This window comes from Esox lucius, chromosome 9, assembly GCF_011004845.1.
Source record: "Esox lucius isolate fEsoLuc1 chromosome 9, fEsoLuc1.pri, whole genome shotgun sequence".
Lineage (NCBI taxonomy): Eukaryota > Metazoa > Chordata > Actinopteri > Esociformes > Esocidae > Esox > Esox lucius.
The window spans coordinates 10,677,355-10,693,193 of NC_047577.1; the positions used below are offsets into that span (position 1 = coordinate 10,677,355).

Sequence of the window (15,839 nt, forward strand, 5' to 3'; positions counted from 1 at the left end):
TTTCTCTACGAGGCTCAATGGTGCTATGCATTCACTCTGACTAGGACCTCATTTGGGATTGAAACTGGCACCTACTGGAACGGAAAATTGGCAGATATTTTTCTTTTGACAAATCAAACAAGGCCTGATAAAGATCAGGCTTATTTGGAGAAAAAAAAGAAACGTGACGTGATAAGTCAACAGACCAATTAGTTGAGAAAAATGGAGAAAAAAAAAAAAACTTTGCAATATAGCTGCTTGTGTAAACCAAGCCTGAGATAAATAGGCATGATAACCCTGCTAAGGCAACTGGGATAGCAGGACAGGAGAAAAAAAAATATTTCGGGTAAAGAGCCAATACACACCATGGACCACAGAAGAGAAGGCTTGTACCCAACCGACCCTCTGGTTAAAGACTACCCTGGGTATCATATCTGACAGGTGACGTAAATCAACGGTCGGCTTTCCCGCTGAACCACATCAGAACAAACGTAGCCCGTCAGAACAATAACTCACTGCCGGCCTTCCATAAACAGAACGTAAGGAGGAAAGGGTTTAGAGGGTGTGAGGAGGAGGGGGAGGGGTGGGGCGGGCGAAGATGGTGGGAGAACAGATGTGAGGAGTGAGGGATTGCGAGGAGGTGGTATAGGAGGCGTGAGGACGGGGTGAGGGAGAGCAGAGGCAGCCTGGAAGAGTCATAGGGGAGGGTCGAGTCAGGGCCGCTAATTGAAACACTCCGGGATCTGCACTGTCACCGCTGGTACTAGCTGGCTCTCATGAAAACATGCCTTATCATTACATTAAAAGGAATAAAGGTTTATGCAAACAGTCCCCCAGACTCCTTTCACTCCTGGTAATTCCGGCTCCATTTGTTCAAATAAACAGAATTAATAGCAACCACGTGCAGGCATTTCTCTATGGTATATCAGACGTCAAAGGTTGGACGGGGAGTAGGCATAGGACATAAAACGCAAACCTGCAGCTTATGATCGGGCGGTATGGTAGCAGCACGTACCAAAGTGGTAGATCTGAACCCCAAGCCTACAAAGTAAATACAGCTCTGGAAAAAATTAAGAGACCATCTCTAAATGTATGGCAGCCTTTCCATTCCAGTGTCTGTTAAATTCCAACACAGGCACATCTAATTTTACTCAATGAGGGACTGATTAGGTCATTACCTGAAATAAAAATCTAATTTAACGAGGAAAAGGATAAAAACCACTGCTGTGGTCATCACTATCCTCTTGCAATAGGAGCAGTTGGATGGCAAAAGCAGTGCAAGTAGTACCTCAAAGGTCATTTTAATTAAATAAATAACTATTCAGCATGACAAAAGAGTTTAATAGAAAAGCTTTGAGTGAGGAAAAGGGTTCAATTCTGGCTTTACTGGCAGAGGGATACAGTGAGCGTCAGGTTGCTTCAATCCTGAAAATATCAAAGACGGCGGTTCATAAGAACAAGGTCAAGCAACAGACATTGGGGACAACAAAGCTGCAGACTGTCAGAAGGTGAAAACGACAGTCCACTGACCGAGATGACCGTCAACTCATTCGAATGTCACTCAACAACCGTAGGATGACATCAAGTGACCTACAAAAAGAATGGCAAACAGCAGCTGGGGTGACGTGCATGGCGAGGACGGTTCGAAACAGCCTCCATGGGGCAGGGCTGAAGTTGTGCAAAGCTAGAAAAAAGGCCTTCATCAATGAGAAGCAAAGAACAGCCAGGCTGAAGTTTGCAAAAGACCATAAGGATTGGACCGTAGAGGAATGGAGTAAGGTCATCTTCTCTGACGATTCAAATTTTCAGCTTTGCCCAACACCTTGGAGTCTAATGGTTAGACAGAGACCTGGAGAGGCCTACAAGCCAGAGTGTCTTGCACCCACTGTGAAATGTGTCTTTGTGAAGGACGCATGAATCAAGATAAGTACAAGGTTATCCGGGAAGAACACCTGCTTCCTTCTGCTCTGACAATGTTCCACAACTCTGAGAATAGTTTTTTCCAACAGGACAATGCTCCATGCCACACAGCCAATCAAGGTGTGGATGGAGGACCACCAGATCAATACCCTGTCATGGCCAGCCCAATCTCCAGACCTGAACTCCATTGAAAACCTCAGGAATTTGATCAAGAGGAAGATGGATGGTAACACGCCATCAAACAAAGCCGAGCTACTTGAATTTTTTTGCCAGGACGCATGCCAAGACACATGAAAGCTGTGATTAAAAATCAGGGTTATTCCACAGAATATTGATTTCTGAACTCTTCCTAAATTAAAATATTAGTATTTTGTTGTTGAAAAATTTATATGCATTTTATTTCGTTGCATTATCTGAGGTCTGAAAACAATGCATATTTTTGGGGTTATTTTTACCAGTTATTTTCTACAAGTAAACACTCTAAATGACAATATATTTGGAATTTGGGAGTAATGTTGTCAGTAGTTGATAGAATAAAACAAAACTGTTCATTTTACTCAAACACATACCTATGAACAGTAAAACCAGAGAAACTGATAATTTTGCAGTGGTCTCTTAATTTTTTCCAGAGTTGTATTTACAGTGGATATAGAAAGTCTACACACCCCTGTTAAAATGCCAGGTTCTTGTGATGTAAAAGAATGAGACAAAGATAAATCATGTCAGAACTTTTTCCACTTTTAATGTGACCTACAACGTTAACAATTCAATTGAAAAACAAACTGAAATCTTTGAGGGGGAAAAACAAAAACCATACAATAACATGGTTGCATAGGTTTGCACACCCTCTTATAACTGGGGATATGGCTGTGTTCTGAATTAACCAATCACATTCAAACTCATGTTAAACAGAAGTCATTACACACCTGCCATCATTTAAAGGGACAGCATGTGGGAATGTCCTCGGGTCAAATAAGGGTTCATAAAGTGCCACATCAGCATTATTCAGGTGTCAGTAACTTAATTCCTAAATGGAGTACACACACACACACACACACACACACACACACACACACACACACACACACACACACAGACACCCTCCTTCCCACGCTTCTTATACGGTGCATATCATGCATACCAACTGCGGCTCAAATAAACATTACCACCCAGTGCCACACAAATACCCTCAGATGAAAATATTTTGCGTCCAGTAAGCTATGGTATATTAAAATAATAGGCTATGGTATGTTCATGCCTGATTTCCATGTTGCTTTTTGTCCATTTAAAAACTGTTAATGTGTTTATTGCTATAAATGGTAGTTTAAACTCTCACTCAGCTGAAAGTCCGGCATTGCAGATGCATGCTATACATTCACAGACCACCCTGTGGCATGTACAAATTAGGCTGTACATTTATTTATTCATTTATTTTTAACACAATGCCATCCCTACTTGGAGGTAAAACAAATCTCTCTGCCGGACAGCGTTACCTCCCTCAAAACTGGTGTTTTCATTACAACGACACTGACCTCTAGTGGATTCTGAGGCAAAAAACAGCCCTTTATCCAAATTCCAAACAGTCCTGTTATCAGCGCTTAGAGGCCAAGGGGGATGTCATGGGAAGTGGCTCATTTGTTCTGTTTTTGAATGTGTTGCATGCCAACATTCTGTTTGCGTTTCCAGGCAACCCCTTCAGTCACAATCAGCGCTCATCCCAATGGCCTTTGGTGCCCCATCCAGTTTACAGTAGCCGGTCTGGTTGCTGTCCAGTTGGACTCGGTAAGCACAGTGATATAAGCCACAGGGAGAGTACACAACAAAACTATTTCTCCCACGTCCCATAGGCTGACGGAGGGGAGAGGAGCTGGAGGACTGTCCCTCCAAACATCCATGTCTAGAGGGCTCCCGTTCTCCCTCTACTTCCTTCTCATTGCAATTAGCTTGGTGGGATATGACCATGAAGATAACCCCCGGGAGAAGAGGAGGAAAACAGAAAGTTATATTTGAAGCCTCCGGGGACGGTCTGTTGATAGTCGCCGTCTAAAATAGCATAATTAAGGCACATTGAAGATGAGCATGGAAAATATGTTAATTTACATCATCGACTTCTACGATGGGACTGTTCTGGACGTCTCTGAGGAATTTAAGCGGTTTCACTACATACAGTGCTAATACTGTACCCAAACACTATGATTGGTTTTAATTTAAAGCATCCAAAAGGCCCTCTAACTAGGGATGAACACAAAGGCAAAAAAAAATGAATAAAATGCCTATTAGGAGGAGAGATCTCTGACATGCCAGTGGGTTGGCCGAGAGGCTAGTATGAGTTTGTGACTAATGCTCATAGTCAGAACTGCGACCCAAATCCGAGGTGACACAAGCCTCCGCCCGTGGTTACACAGGGCTTTTGGCGGCCCAGAGAGCAGACAGAGACAAAGACATCATTCTGTTCTTCTACCAACTCTTCACGCTTGATTTCACGCGGGAACGCCACCGGAGATAACCGGGCAGCTGCCCAATGGTTCCCTGCTACGACGCCGGGCCGAATCTCCAACGGCCCACAGTGCACAGAGCATTACCTCTGACCAGGGTGACCACAGCCAACAGAGGGCTCCGGTCAAACGTGGGGCGCTGGTTAGGGGTGCAGGGTGCCATGGGGCTCAGCGTAGTGCGCTCAAGCCCTTGTTCGACCGGATGTGATGAACAGAAGCCGATACGTGATGCATTGTCCACGCTGTACGTTCGTATTCACAGAGGCCATGGCGCGACACACTGCTATCATTACATTCACTGGCCGACGCTCGGTGGCGGCTGTGTCGCCAATGACAACGCCAGAACCTGGGTGATATATACCGTCGGTCCGGGCCTGGCTTATTGTGGGGGTGTTGTTGGCCTCGAAATAGACGTCATTAGACTGACGATAAATAATGTGATATTGGGGAGTACAATGTTAAAAGGGCTGGGTGTTGGGGATGAGGGGGTACACGTCCTAAAAAGGGTCCAAAACAAAGGCCGGGGGCGACAGAGGGGCCAAGTTTCCACGACGACGGAGCAGAGCCAAGCCAGTAGGGGGCTGGTCACATGGTGTCGAGGCCCATTGAAATTAGTGAGCGGAGCTTGAGGCTGGGAATCAGTCTGTGGTGGATGCCAATGGGAAACAACACGAGCGGGTCCGGGAACAACGCGGGTGTGAACGTAACGGCATTCAATATGAACAGGACCACAGCCCTCAGCCCAGTCGACCAAGATGACAACTCTGTCCTTTACGGTAAGAAAAGCACAACTTGCGTTGGGAGTTTGGCTGGCCCGCTACCAGGTATAACCAGGGGCCAATGTTGAACCCAACCTTAATGAAAAGTTGAACTCTGCCGACCTGACTATCATTGATTGAGTGTGAATGTTGAAGATACAGTTTTTGTTGCTGAGATTTCAATCTCCCTCACCCGTTTTCTCGCTACTTGAGATGTAATTATGCTAGGCCAACATACAGCAATGTGCAAAAGAATCACTTGTTTGAAAATATTTGTCTCTTCTCAGAGGACATCATCACACTAACATGTTTGGTTTCCTACTCCCAGAGTTCAAAGCGTTCAACATCACATTGATGTCCCTGGCTTTGTGTATTCTGATTATCACCGGCATGTACTGCAGCATTTCCTGTCACAACCGCAGAAGGTAAGGGTAGCTGGACTACACTACCCAAAATGCCATTCAATAACCTAAATGATCCGCAAGGCCACCTAGCAATTCAACATTGGGTACATCGGCAGACACTCTCATCCCAAAGGAACACAGCAGAGTGGACTCCAAAAAAAATTGTTAGTTCTGGCAAGGATAGCGCAGTATGGAGTAGCACAGGACAAATCTGTATTCACATGAAGCAAAGTGTACGTATTTATTTATCTAAAGTAATCCTAGTCCAATGTCAAATAAAATATATGAAGACCAACAGGAATAACCTTTACAGCTATTATTGAATCCTGTAGTGCCCCAGGTGACAGTTTGATCTCAGTGTGCCATTTTATTCAGACGTACAGCGCCACTGACTGGAGATATGATGGAACTGCAGTCATTTTCAGAAACACTTGTTGCCATATCCCAGTCAGAAGCCTGGCTTGAACCAAATAAGGACATAGATGGGAGAAAATGCTATATAAACTACCATTAATCCGGTTTATAAGAGCAATAAGGCATTGCAGGGGTTTGTGCTATATTGACAATATACCAGAGCTAAGCATCGTGTTCAGGTACTCCTTGATGTGTCGTGCCTAAGAACAGCTCTTAGCCAGGGTATAATGGCCATATATCACACCTCATGCCTTATTGTTCAGTACTCTGTTCACATGCTGGGCATGGGTTCATTTGCCCCCTTCCCCCACATTCCTCCCCCAGGCTGTCCAAGAGGGCCCACGTGTATGAGAGTGCCGTGCAGTGCAACACTGCAGTCAGCCCCGTGGACATCAAAGCAGTTAAGAGATCCACAAGCATCAGAAACCCTCTCTCATACTTCAGACGGCAGGACACACCTAAAGACAACTCCGGGATCTACTACATCTACAGTAACCCCCTACCTATAGGCTTGGAGGACGAGGAAACCGGCCAGAATACTGCCTCCCGTGGGATGGAGCGGTACGAGAAGCTAACGTTTCACGACTACGCCAAGGACCCCAATAATGGTATCATCCTGGACCCACCCAACTTCTACATGCTGCTGTAGAGCAGGGTGGACCGTTCCACTTCAAATAGGATGGGTGGGGTTGTTTTTGCCATTGTTTGGTTCAGGTTTGGAGGAATACACACGCAGTGTAACGTTTGGGAAATAACATGAAATGGTTGAAAGGAGAAAGTTATTTCAAGAACATATTTCTTTTTACACTTGATTTTTATTGAATCGTCATAAAACAGTTGAGAAATGAATGATGTGCTTTACAAAAGAAGCTTAGCGTGAAATAAACAGACCAGAGAGTGCCATAGCGATAGAGAGTAAAAGCTTCTCAGAGGAAGAAGATAAAAGTAAAACTTATCATCACTGCTGAGATGAGCAACCGATCAATCTTGGTCTGTGACAATAGAATTGTATGTTAGTTTATGAGAGTCCGTCACGTAATACCATTCACACAATTGGCTGGGTTTCCCTGACGAGCCAATCCAGAGCTTCCTTTCGTCCCTGCCTCTCCAGCTCCGCCCCAACTGTCTCCCGGCACTGTCTGTGGTACTCGTTTACCCAATCACGCTGCGGAAGACAAAAGATTGTGTCACACACACAAAGTGACAACAAACCAAACGGCAAACGTGTTATGAATCCTATGAATTCCTTTATTTTAAGGCAATGTGTGGACATTACCACAAACGTGTTCTTTCCGTCATGTAGCAAACTTGAAACGGTTGAAAATTTCATTTTTGTCTACATTCCTTCAACACGAACAACCAACCTTCCCACCCGAGTTTCAAGGGTTACAATGACCTCCTTTCAATTAGAAATGAATCAATGTTGCATTTCAGTAAAAAATAAACCAATGGCTCTCCTTAATGAACAGTGTGCTTCTTGAAACAGGACACACACACACACACACTCACACACACACACACACTGACCTCCTTCTGGGTGAGGAGACCGGTGTCCATCATCTTGACTTGGATGGGGACCAGAGTGAGAGGCTCAAACGTCAGGCTGCCTTTGTTCCTGTAGTTGTACTGAGGACACGGTCAGGGCCATAAGTCACTAAGTGCTTGGAAACATACCCAGAACTGTGTCCACTGTAGAGGTGCTGCTAGTAGACCACAACAGACAGGTACGCAAACCAAATCTAAACAACACTGACATGCATTGATATACAAAAGCCGGTGAGCATATAATGGATCAGAGTGGTAAACGACACACACACACACACACCCACCCACACACCCCCATTTCCAGTACCGGTATATGCATCAGATGTAGGAAGATGGCCACATGGGGTGTCTGTTCACATGGTTGTGGGCTCTGGCCCTTTAATTGGGCTGTAAACATCATGCCAACATGGTCACTATGACATGTTGGGCATTTGATCAGCTGCTTGTATCTGGGAAGATGTCGTTTATGGCCTGTGTGGTTAAAAAACCCCATAACGGCCCCTAATGCACCTACATTTACATGATCTGACCCAAAAGACCACATCCTTCACTGCCTCTCCACTCCTCTCTACAGCTTTACTTCCTCAGTCAGCCTCTTACCTTAGGGTTGGCTGGTACCACCAGGACAACATTCTCAATTCTAATGCCAAAGGACCCGTCTTCATAGTACCCGGGTTCTGGGTAAAGAAATCAAACAGTTTAAAGTGCGCACGTGTGTTTTAACTGCTAAAGCGAGACGAGTGAAGATAAAGACACAAAAAACACGGAAAGGAAAAACCGCCACGGAGGCTAATTAAGCTCGCGCCCACCGTCGCTGACGATCATGCCAGCCTCCAGCGGCTCATCGGCGAACGTCTTGTAGGAGATGCCACAGGGCCCCTCGTGGACGTTGAGGAAACAGCCGACCCCATGGCCCGTGCCGTGGAGGTAGTCCAGCCCCGACTCCCACAGCGCCTGGCGGGCAAACGAGTCCAGCAGGTGGCCTGGGGGGGACGGGGAGGGGGGCGAGGGGGGGGGCGGAGGTGGTCATTCACGCGTCAGACGTCAGTCAGAGAAATAAAGCGTCACAATGGGCCGGGCTTTACCCTTGGTTCCGTTCGGGAAAACGGCCGCGCTGACCGCTATATGACCCTTCAGGACATAGGTGAACGTTTCCTGAGAGACGGGGGGGGAGGGGGGGGTACACGTTTTATTTTCTCAAACATAAACGTCATTCATTCGGGGTGGGAGTTACTGAGACTAAATGTAGGAGGGGCATCAGACAGTGGGGGTGGGGCCACTGTGTCAGACAATGCTCACTTGAAGACACACCGAACAAAACACAGCAGTGAAACGGAAACAGGCAGGCGTGTTTCTATGACAACACCGAGGTGAATCGCCGGAGCGGTTTGCGACGGGGGGGGGGGGGGGGGGGGGGGGGGGGGGGGCTGTTACCTTCTCGTAAGCAGAGGGGGTACCGAAGTGCATGGTGCGAGTGACGTCTGTTGTTCCATCCCTGCAAAGGACAACGGGTAACTTGGGTTGAGTTGTGTATCATAACCTACGGCTCGAGTGGGTCGGGGCTGAGGGGATCAAATTGCAGATTCCCCATTAATAAGAAAATATATCCAAAAATGTGAATACCCTCCACACAATTATTTTTAATTTTTTTAACGCAGGCTTGGGCCTGAGACATTGAGCCCTGGTATAAATCCAGCCCACATTAGAGTACGTACATATTACAGCTCTTTGAATTCCAGGCTTAGACTGTATTGTATTTAGCATAGGCACGTTGAAGATGATCACTTACATATACTGGGCTCCAGAGTCCAGGAGGTAGACCTCATTTTGGGACAGTGTTCTGTTGGTTTCTGGGAGGGGTCTAAAGGACGGTGGGGAAATACGTTAAAACTGGGAAAATAATTACGCAACATATCTAAATCGCCTTCACAGAAACATTGACGTTAAACTGTAACACCCTATCAAAGTCCTTCGTCAATGCAATGAACAGAAGTGACCTGTAATGTATGATGGCTCCATTTGGTCCAACACTGGAGATGGATGGGAAACTGAGTCCCACAAAGTCCTTCTGTTGGCTACAACAACAACAATGTTTACATTTCACTAGTGTTTATTAGCTTTTCGTTCATTCATTTAGAAACAGGGCATCATAAGACGCCATATTTAACAGAAAAGCTAGCGGGCAGCTTTGGAAGATGAGCAACAGTGAAGTAGGAACGTGCAGTTCATAATTCAATAGATGGCGGCAAAACACTAAATATCCCTCACAGAAACCTCGGACTCATTTTCCTATTGCCTCGTGCGGAGAAGGTTAACCGAACCTCTAAAAAGGAAATGTACTGATTCCGCTTAATGTATGAATTTAATTCGAAAACACCAAATCCACATGTGTGGTTAAATCGTTTTGACCGTATGAACATTGTGTTATGGTTAAATTGAATAGGACAACCCCACCTGCGCAATTCCTCCGCCTTATCTGCCGCGGAGATCTCAGTCACTGTGCCTTTTGGGATCTATAAAACCATAACCACGGGTGACGACAAAGTCATGCCGGCACCTTCTGTCATCCTTCACACAAACGTGCCATCGTAGAGCAATGAACAGACAGGCCAATAAGAAATACCTCTTTCTCCATCCAAGCAAAAAGTTCGCACAGGGCGACGGCGTCCTTAATCTGTCGTAAGAAAAAAAAAAAACGTCAGGTTTATAACGATTAAATAATGAGAATGCTGTCGCCAGTCAAATGAACACGCGCTGGGCTCTTACATGGGCCATCCTCATCCCCTGAATCTCGGTGGCGTTCTTGACAGCTTTGGCGAGGCACAGAGGAGTGTAAGGGACCGGAGCTCGGTGAGCCTGGACAAAGACGCGTTACGTTAACATCTGCACTGCAAAAACAAACACAGCCATAATGGCCCCTACAAAACGGAACCAAACATAAAGCGCTTGGGGCACTTCGTCTCAAACCGAGCAAACCGACACCACCCGGCCGAAGACTGAGAGGGCCAGGGCATCAGAGTCACGCGACCTTCTCACCTTGGGGATGACCTGCATGAGGGAACAGCTGGTTTTGTCGCAGACCCACACCTTCTCCTTGGGCCCCAGAGAGGCACAGACGGCCTGCAGCTCGGTGAACACCGACTCGTAGGGGGCGGTCTGGATACGCATCTCCGCCTTGGGGGGCGTGTCCAGCTGAAGGTGCTCCCTCACCGCCGGCCGGGTTAGTCGCTTGGCGTCCACGAAAAGCCTGCGAGGGTCAGAGGTCATCACCTGGCTCTCTCGGACGATCTCTTTATTTGGGTATTTTTCTGATTGTTGCATTGTATTCGCTGCGGTTTATTTATCATTGCTGCTCTCATACTTCTGCCTGGATTACAGTGAAACGGTAGTCAAGGCAAAGTCCTTGTCAATAGAGGGAGCGTGCCGCCGTCTTTACGAAGGAATGGGAGTAGGTAAGTGAACTAAATCTTGTCGCAATGTAACATGAGCGGAAGCTAACTAACCCACAGATGCTGGGGTCAGAGAAAGGTCAGCCGTACTTCCGTTTTACCTGATTGTGCTCATTCCAACGATGGCGTAGGCGAAGAACACTGGGTTGTACTCGATGTCGGAGCCTCGTAGGTTGAACAGCCCTGGTGGAGTCAGACATGCCACCCGTTTACACCTGGATGCATGGATAGGATTTCACCTGTTCTTCCTGAACTAATTCAGTACTGTCTCGGAACTTGAAAAGGCTACCCAGCTATTTTCCATAAATCCATCGCCGCTATTTTCCATAAAACATCCAGCTGGATACTATTGCCATTATTTGGGTTGTCTGAGTATAACCAAAATTAATGCCCCGCTCACACTCTAAGGAAATGCCATGTAAAGCTCTTCCGTCAGACACACTTTGGTCAATGATGGCTGGATTTGGACCGCTCAGCTGGTCTCATCCGTTCAACACACCTTTACGGTGTAAAGAGGCGACGCACACGAATGGCTATTTCTGCCATCACTCGATGAAGAGGTAATTGCAATATAAAGTTGACAATAGCGTTGCTCAGTCATCTAATTTTGTCCTGTAGAGCAACTGGGCGGTGCCGGTATTCGTTCCAGCCCAGCATTAACACACATACAGACAGGTCAATAGACAATTTCAGTTCTGTGCTGGGTTGAAACAAAAGCCTGCACTCCATATGTCTCTGCAAAACTTGGGTTTGTGACAACTAAAGCTAGTGATATACTGTGTATTGTAAATCATTAAAGTCTCGGCTGTAAGATACGTCACTGTCTGACGTCACTTAATGAGAACTGACACAAGAAAAGACATTGCGTGTTTGATGTCTGTATCACTACAAGAGGAAGTCTTACATGCGATCTCATCCAGCGCCGTGGCAACGAACCAGGAGATTTTCCGTTCGGCCATCTTGGATCTCAGGGCTGTGATCTTGTCCTGCCAGGTCAGACCTTGAACAGGGGGTTAAGGGATTTAATCATTAAACAAGCACTACAGCACTTGGCTCAGAACGAGATTGATTTTACTGAGACGTAATCTCCCGACTATTTCACAACGCATCGTTTCCTCGTCAGCGTGACAACGAGGACGGAGGTTTCCGACAGGGCCGTGGGCGACTGTCAAATCACCACAACGCCAGGTGACCCGGTGGCTTAGCGAAGCCTACTGCCCCACCCAGGCGGGTCGAACGCCGACTACAGGGAGGAGCCACTGACCCGTAAACGTGAGGTCCAAGGTGATGAGGGGTGTGGAAGGCCTGGACGGGCGGTCGGTCCAGATGGCGTCAATCAGGTTGTCCTGGACAGCCACCAGGGAGTGACCGGCACTGGTCAGAGCCTTGGACATGTTCTTCCACTGGTCTGGGGAAAAGCCACACGGGCCGGTCAGTGGAAATAATGGAAACAGGCGCCAAAACACAACGGCGTTAGGGCTTGGCGCGCTCCAGAGGCGAGGAGAAACCATGACACACAAATGCTGGCGCATACGATTAATACCATTTAATGTGAGCTATACTAATGGTTGGCCATGTGATGCGTGGGGGGATACTGAGGTCCACGTGGAGCGGTACCACACCGACCTGCAGCGATGATCCAGGGGTCCACTCCAACTTTAGAGTTCTCAGGCAGAACACTGATCAGCCAATCCTCTTGGCTCGGAGTCTCCTTCAGACCTGGTCACAGGAAAGACGCATATACAGGCAGAGTCTCCAAAAGGTGGAACTCACACGTAGTTGTGTAACGATTAATAACTTGATATCTACTATCGATGTTACGCCATCATTGAAGAATTTAATCTAACGGCTGTAGGGCGGAGAGACGCCATATATTGAAAACAGCTTCTGAAGGGTCATAGTGGTATGTTTGTTCATTTTCTGAACGGTTCCTGTGTTGTAGACAGCCGTCAGCAGTAGCACACTAACTGCCCAGTGTATAGTGAGGCCGCTGAGCACAGCGGCCCGGCGGTTTTACCTCTGGGCGCCGGCGGTGTGCCAGTGAGGGTGTAGTGGTGGTGACTGCTGTTTACCCATCTTCATGAGGGTCCAGTTGTTATCCATCTGTTGGGAGGCCTGGAGGAAGTAGCGCCCGTCGGTCCACATGGCCGCGTGCTTCTCTGTCACGATGGCAGTGCCTGAAGACACGTGAACCAAGCGATCAACCCACCGAGGGCTACATACCTATTCCCTTTATGGCGACATCTGTTAGGCACGTCATCTTAACGCAGTCTTAGTCGTGGCTCTTTCAAAGCTAGACAATCTATGGCCTGATTTTCTTGTCTTATCATGGAGTTCAACCTCTGACCCTAATTCAATACCAGTAAAAGCCTGTATTCCTTGTTTATGGATGTCCTTTTCTTTATTAGGGCGTATGCAAGTTCGCCTTTTAAGCAAAGGGGTCAAAGGGACACAAGAACACAAGTTATGGAAAACGACAACTTCGCCAGTGTTGCATGAAGTGTGGATTTCATATGGCCTGACGTCAACAGAGACCAGCCTGTGTAATACCACTGACCCAGACACAGACACACACAATACCTGCAGAGCCATTGAAGCCACAGATGAATTCACGTCTGCAGTCGCACGGTGCTATGTATTCACTCTGACAAAAGAGAGGGGGAAGAAAGCGAGAGAGAGGGAGGGAGGGAGGGAGGGAGGGAGAAGAAAGAAAGAGAGAGAGGGAGAAGAAAGAAAGAGAGGGAATGAAAGAGAGAGGGAATGAAAGAGAGAGGGAGGGAGGGAGAGAAAGAACGGTTGTTATCCAGCAGTGATCATAAGAACGAGTGGTCCCCGCTTGCCCCCCCGTGCATGTGACTGGAGACGCGACTGTGTGTGTGTGTGTGTGTGTGTGTCTCGTACCTGGTGTGCGTCTCCAGAGGGGATGATGTAGGCCTGGATGGGCTCGGCGATGTACCTGGCGTTCCTCATGGCCTGCCTTAGCTGACGCAGCAGCTCCACCGTGATCTTAGGGGACATGGCGGTTTCTGGAGAGGACACGGGAGGTAAAGACGGGCTACGCCGGACGGGTGGAACCGACTGCCCCCGGGGACGGGACCCCATCAGCAGCCGTACTCGTTCGCCTCGACGCAGAGTCGTCGAGTATTTAATAAGCGTTGCTTCGTTTTGTTGTACAGGCAGCAGTGCTGGTGATGACTCACAAGAGATTTTCTTTCCCCCTAGTTAACTGTGCATCGGGGTTCTCAGGTTTTCGGGCAGGCATCTACCCGTGTAAACACTTTGGGCTGCTGGTGTAAAAAGGGCTTTCCAAAATGAATTCGATTCGTTTAAATTTGAGTTTGCGGTAGGGTGAATCAAAGGGCAGCGGGTTGGATTCAAGCCCATGCTAACGCTGATAAATACAGTCAGTCCAGGGCTCAGTGGCTGTAAATGCGGGACACCTACACAGATACCACGGTTTAAAACCCAGTAGACGGGCTACAAATGCTCCCTTAGAGCTAGATTATGCCGATTGTTGTAATATGACGTTCAGCCGAAAGGGCAATTCCACATTGGTAGTGACACTGTTATGAAGTTTCAATGAACATTTTACAAAAACACATTTGCTGGAAGAACAGTGCAGATGCAGATTTTGGTAAAACAAATGACAGTTTGTCATCCTTGTTCCGCCCTTCTGTCATAAACTCCAACAACAATCATATAAAAACTTGGAAGTGTGAATAACCAAAAAGTATTATAATAATGGGATTACCTGAGCCCATGTTTTCTTCTGCTGTCTATGAGATGTGACGAATGTAACCTAGAGCTCAGTCAGTCTACAACTGGTTGGATCTCAAATCTCGCTGATTAACACTGAGTCAGGGTTAAATATTGACAGATTACGATTCTGTGTCTTGCCTCAAAGTGCAACCTACTCACTTACCTGAAGCCATGAATGCTTTCTTAATACAGTATAATTCATTAAATTAACACGTAAAATATAAAATATCAAGTACAAAAGCTTCCACAAGGTTTCATGTTGATTTAAGAAGGATCCCGTTGTATGTTGGTGGTCTGAAGTTTTATTACCGATGCCAGAGCCTTGGTCGTCATCCAATCGCCTTAACAAAGACACACCGCTAAGCTCACGGATTGGCTGAGCCCCACATGCGATTGTTGTTTACCGTTTGAGGAACAAATATTCGCTTTAGCTAATTACTATAGGACTTCGTGCTATCGACAAATTGTAGAAATTAGCAAGGTGCTTCGATTACTAATGAAATAATATATTTTTTGCATCTTTCTATTTCTTAACTCATTGCGTTTGAATGTGCCGCAGTTTGAGTAGGTGAGGCATTCCATCATCGTTATAGTGGTCTCTTCAACGAGAGTTACTTATTGGGGCAAAAATAATTGGATACGCTTAGTCATTATTGGCTACACACTATGAGTCATACTTTGTTCATAGCAGCATGTATAAGACAAGACATTACACATTATTGTTTTCTCCACAAAAACAGGCGTGGGCTAGCCCGCCTAGCAAGACAACGCCAATGAGGCTACAGTACACGAGTAGCAAGTGAAGCTAGCTAGCACGCGACGATTTACAAAAACACAACACGATATATCCCATTCAATGATATTTTGCATTGGGCAGCTCAACCGTACTTAGAAATGTTCTTAGTCGATTAAATAATATAACGATAAATTGTGGTTTTACCTTTTAAATTAAATTCTGTCGTTTAAACACACAGCTGATATACAGCTGTTCCTTGTGTTTAATTTACAAAACAGGAGGCTGCCATTGAATCGCTGACGTTTCATGTCACGTGACAAGAGCCTCTTCCAGTAACCATGCTTTGATGAGACCCGCCTCTTTTCATTCAAAACACTGTG

The 15,839-nt window shown here is 46.6% G+C and overlaps 2 protein-coding genes across 3 annotated transcripts; one reads left to right on the plus strand and one right to left on the minus strand.

Moving 5' to 3' along the window:
• The first annotated feature begins 4,968 nt into the window (after positions 1 to 4,968).
• si:dkey-246e1.3 lies at positions 4,969 to 7,432 on the plus strand. Its single transcript, XM_010872751.4, has 3 exons — positions 4,969 to 5,170; positions 5,481 to 5,577; positions 6,295 to 7,432. Exons 1-3 carry the CDS (start codon positions 4,984 to 4,986, stop codon positions 6,617 to 6,619), a joined length of 609 nt encoding a protein of 202 aa, XP_010871053.1. The 5' UTR covers positions 4,969 to 4,983; the 3' UTR covers positions 6,620 to 7,432.
• xpnpep1 (X-prolyl aminopeptidase (aminopeptidase P) 1, soluble) lies at positions 6,766 to 15,784 on the minus strand. 2 transcript variants are annotated; one of them, XM_029122445.2, is made up of 20 exons: positions 15,664 to 15,784; positions 13,866 to 13,990; positions 13,545 to 13,608; positions 13,037 to 13,141; positions 12,591 to 12,683; positions 12,229 to 12,372; positions 11,869 to 11,964; positions 11,066 to 11,147; positions 10,552 to 10,762; positions 10,282 to 10,371; positions 10,139 to 10,189; positions 9,970 to 10,028; positions 9,513 to 9,590; positions 9,305 to 9,376; positions 8,950 to 9,010; positions 8,601 to 8,670; positions 8,325 to 8,498; positions 8,116 to 8,192; positions 7,498 to 7,596; positions 6,766 to 7,135 (listed from the first exon to the last, which is right to left on the minus strand). In XM_029122445.2, the coding sequence occupies exons 2-20, from the start codon at positions 13,980 to 13,982 to the stop codon at positions 7,016 to 7,018; spliced, it is 1,863 nt and encodes a 620-aa protein (XP_028978278.2). In that variant the 5' UTR covers positions 13,983 to 13,990; positions 15,664 to 15,784; the 3' UTR covers positions 6,766 to 7,015. The 2 variants fall into 2 exon arrangements, with proteins under 2 accessions (XP_028978278.2, XP_012990767.3); XM_013135313.4 differs by lacking the exon at positions 15,664 to 15,784 and adding an exon at positions 14,716 to 14,820.
• Between the last annotated feature and the right edge of the window lie 55 nt (positions 15,785 to 15,839).

What these genes read in the sequence shown, in the direction of transcription:
- si:dkey-246e1.3 (XM_010872751.4), top strand. Translation starts at nt 4,984, where the DNA reads ATGGTGTCGAGGCCCATTGAAATTAGTGAGCGGAGCTTGAGGCTGGGA. An exon ending in TGACAACTCTGTCCTTTACG is followed by an intron (nt 5,171 to 5,480) that starts GTAAGAAAAGCA and finishes TCCTACTCCCAG; the next exon opens with AGTTCAAAGCGTTCAACATC. An exon ending in TCCTGTCACAACCGCAGAAG is followed by an intron (nt 5,578 to 6,294) that starts GTAAGGGTAGCT and finishes TTCCTCCCCCAG; the next exon opens with GCTGTCCAAGAGGGCCCACG.
- xpnpep1 (XM_013135313.4), bottom strand. An exon ending in TTTCCCGAACGGAACCAAGG is followed by an intron (nt 8,499 to 8,600) that starts GTAAAGCCCGGC and finishes CGTCCCCCCCAG; the next exon opens with GCCACCTGCTGGACTCGTTT. An exon ending in TGGTACCAGCCAACCCTAAG is followed by an intron (nt 7,597 to 8,115) that starts GTAAGAGGCTGA and finishes CCGTGTCCTCAG; the next exon opens with TACAACTACAGGAACAAAGG.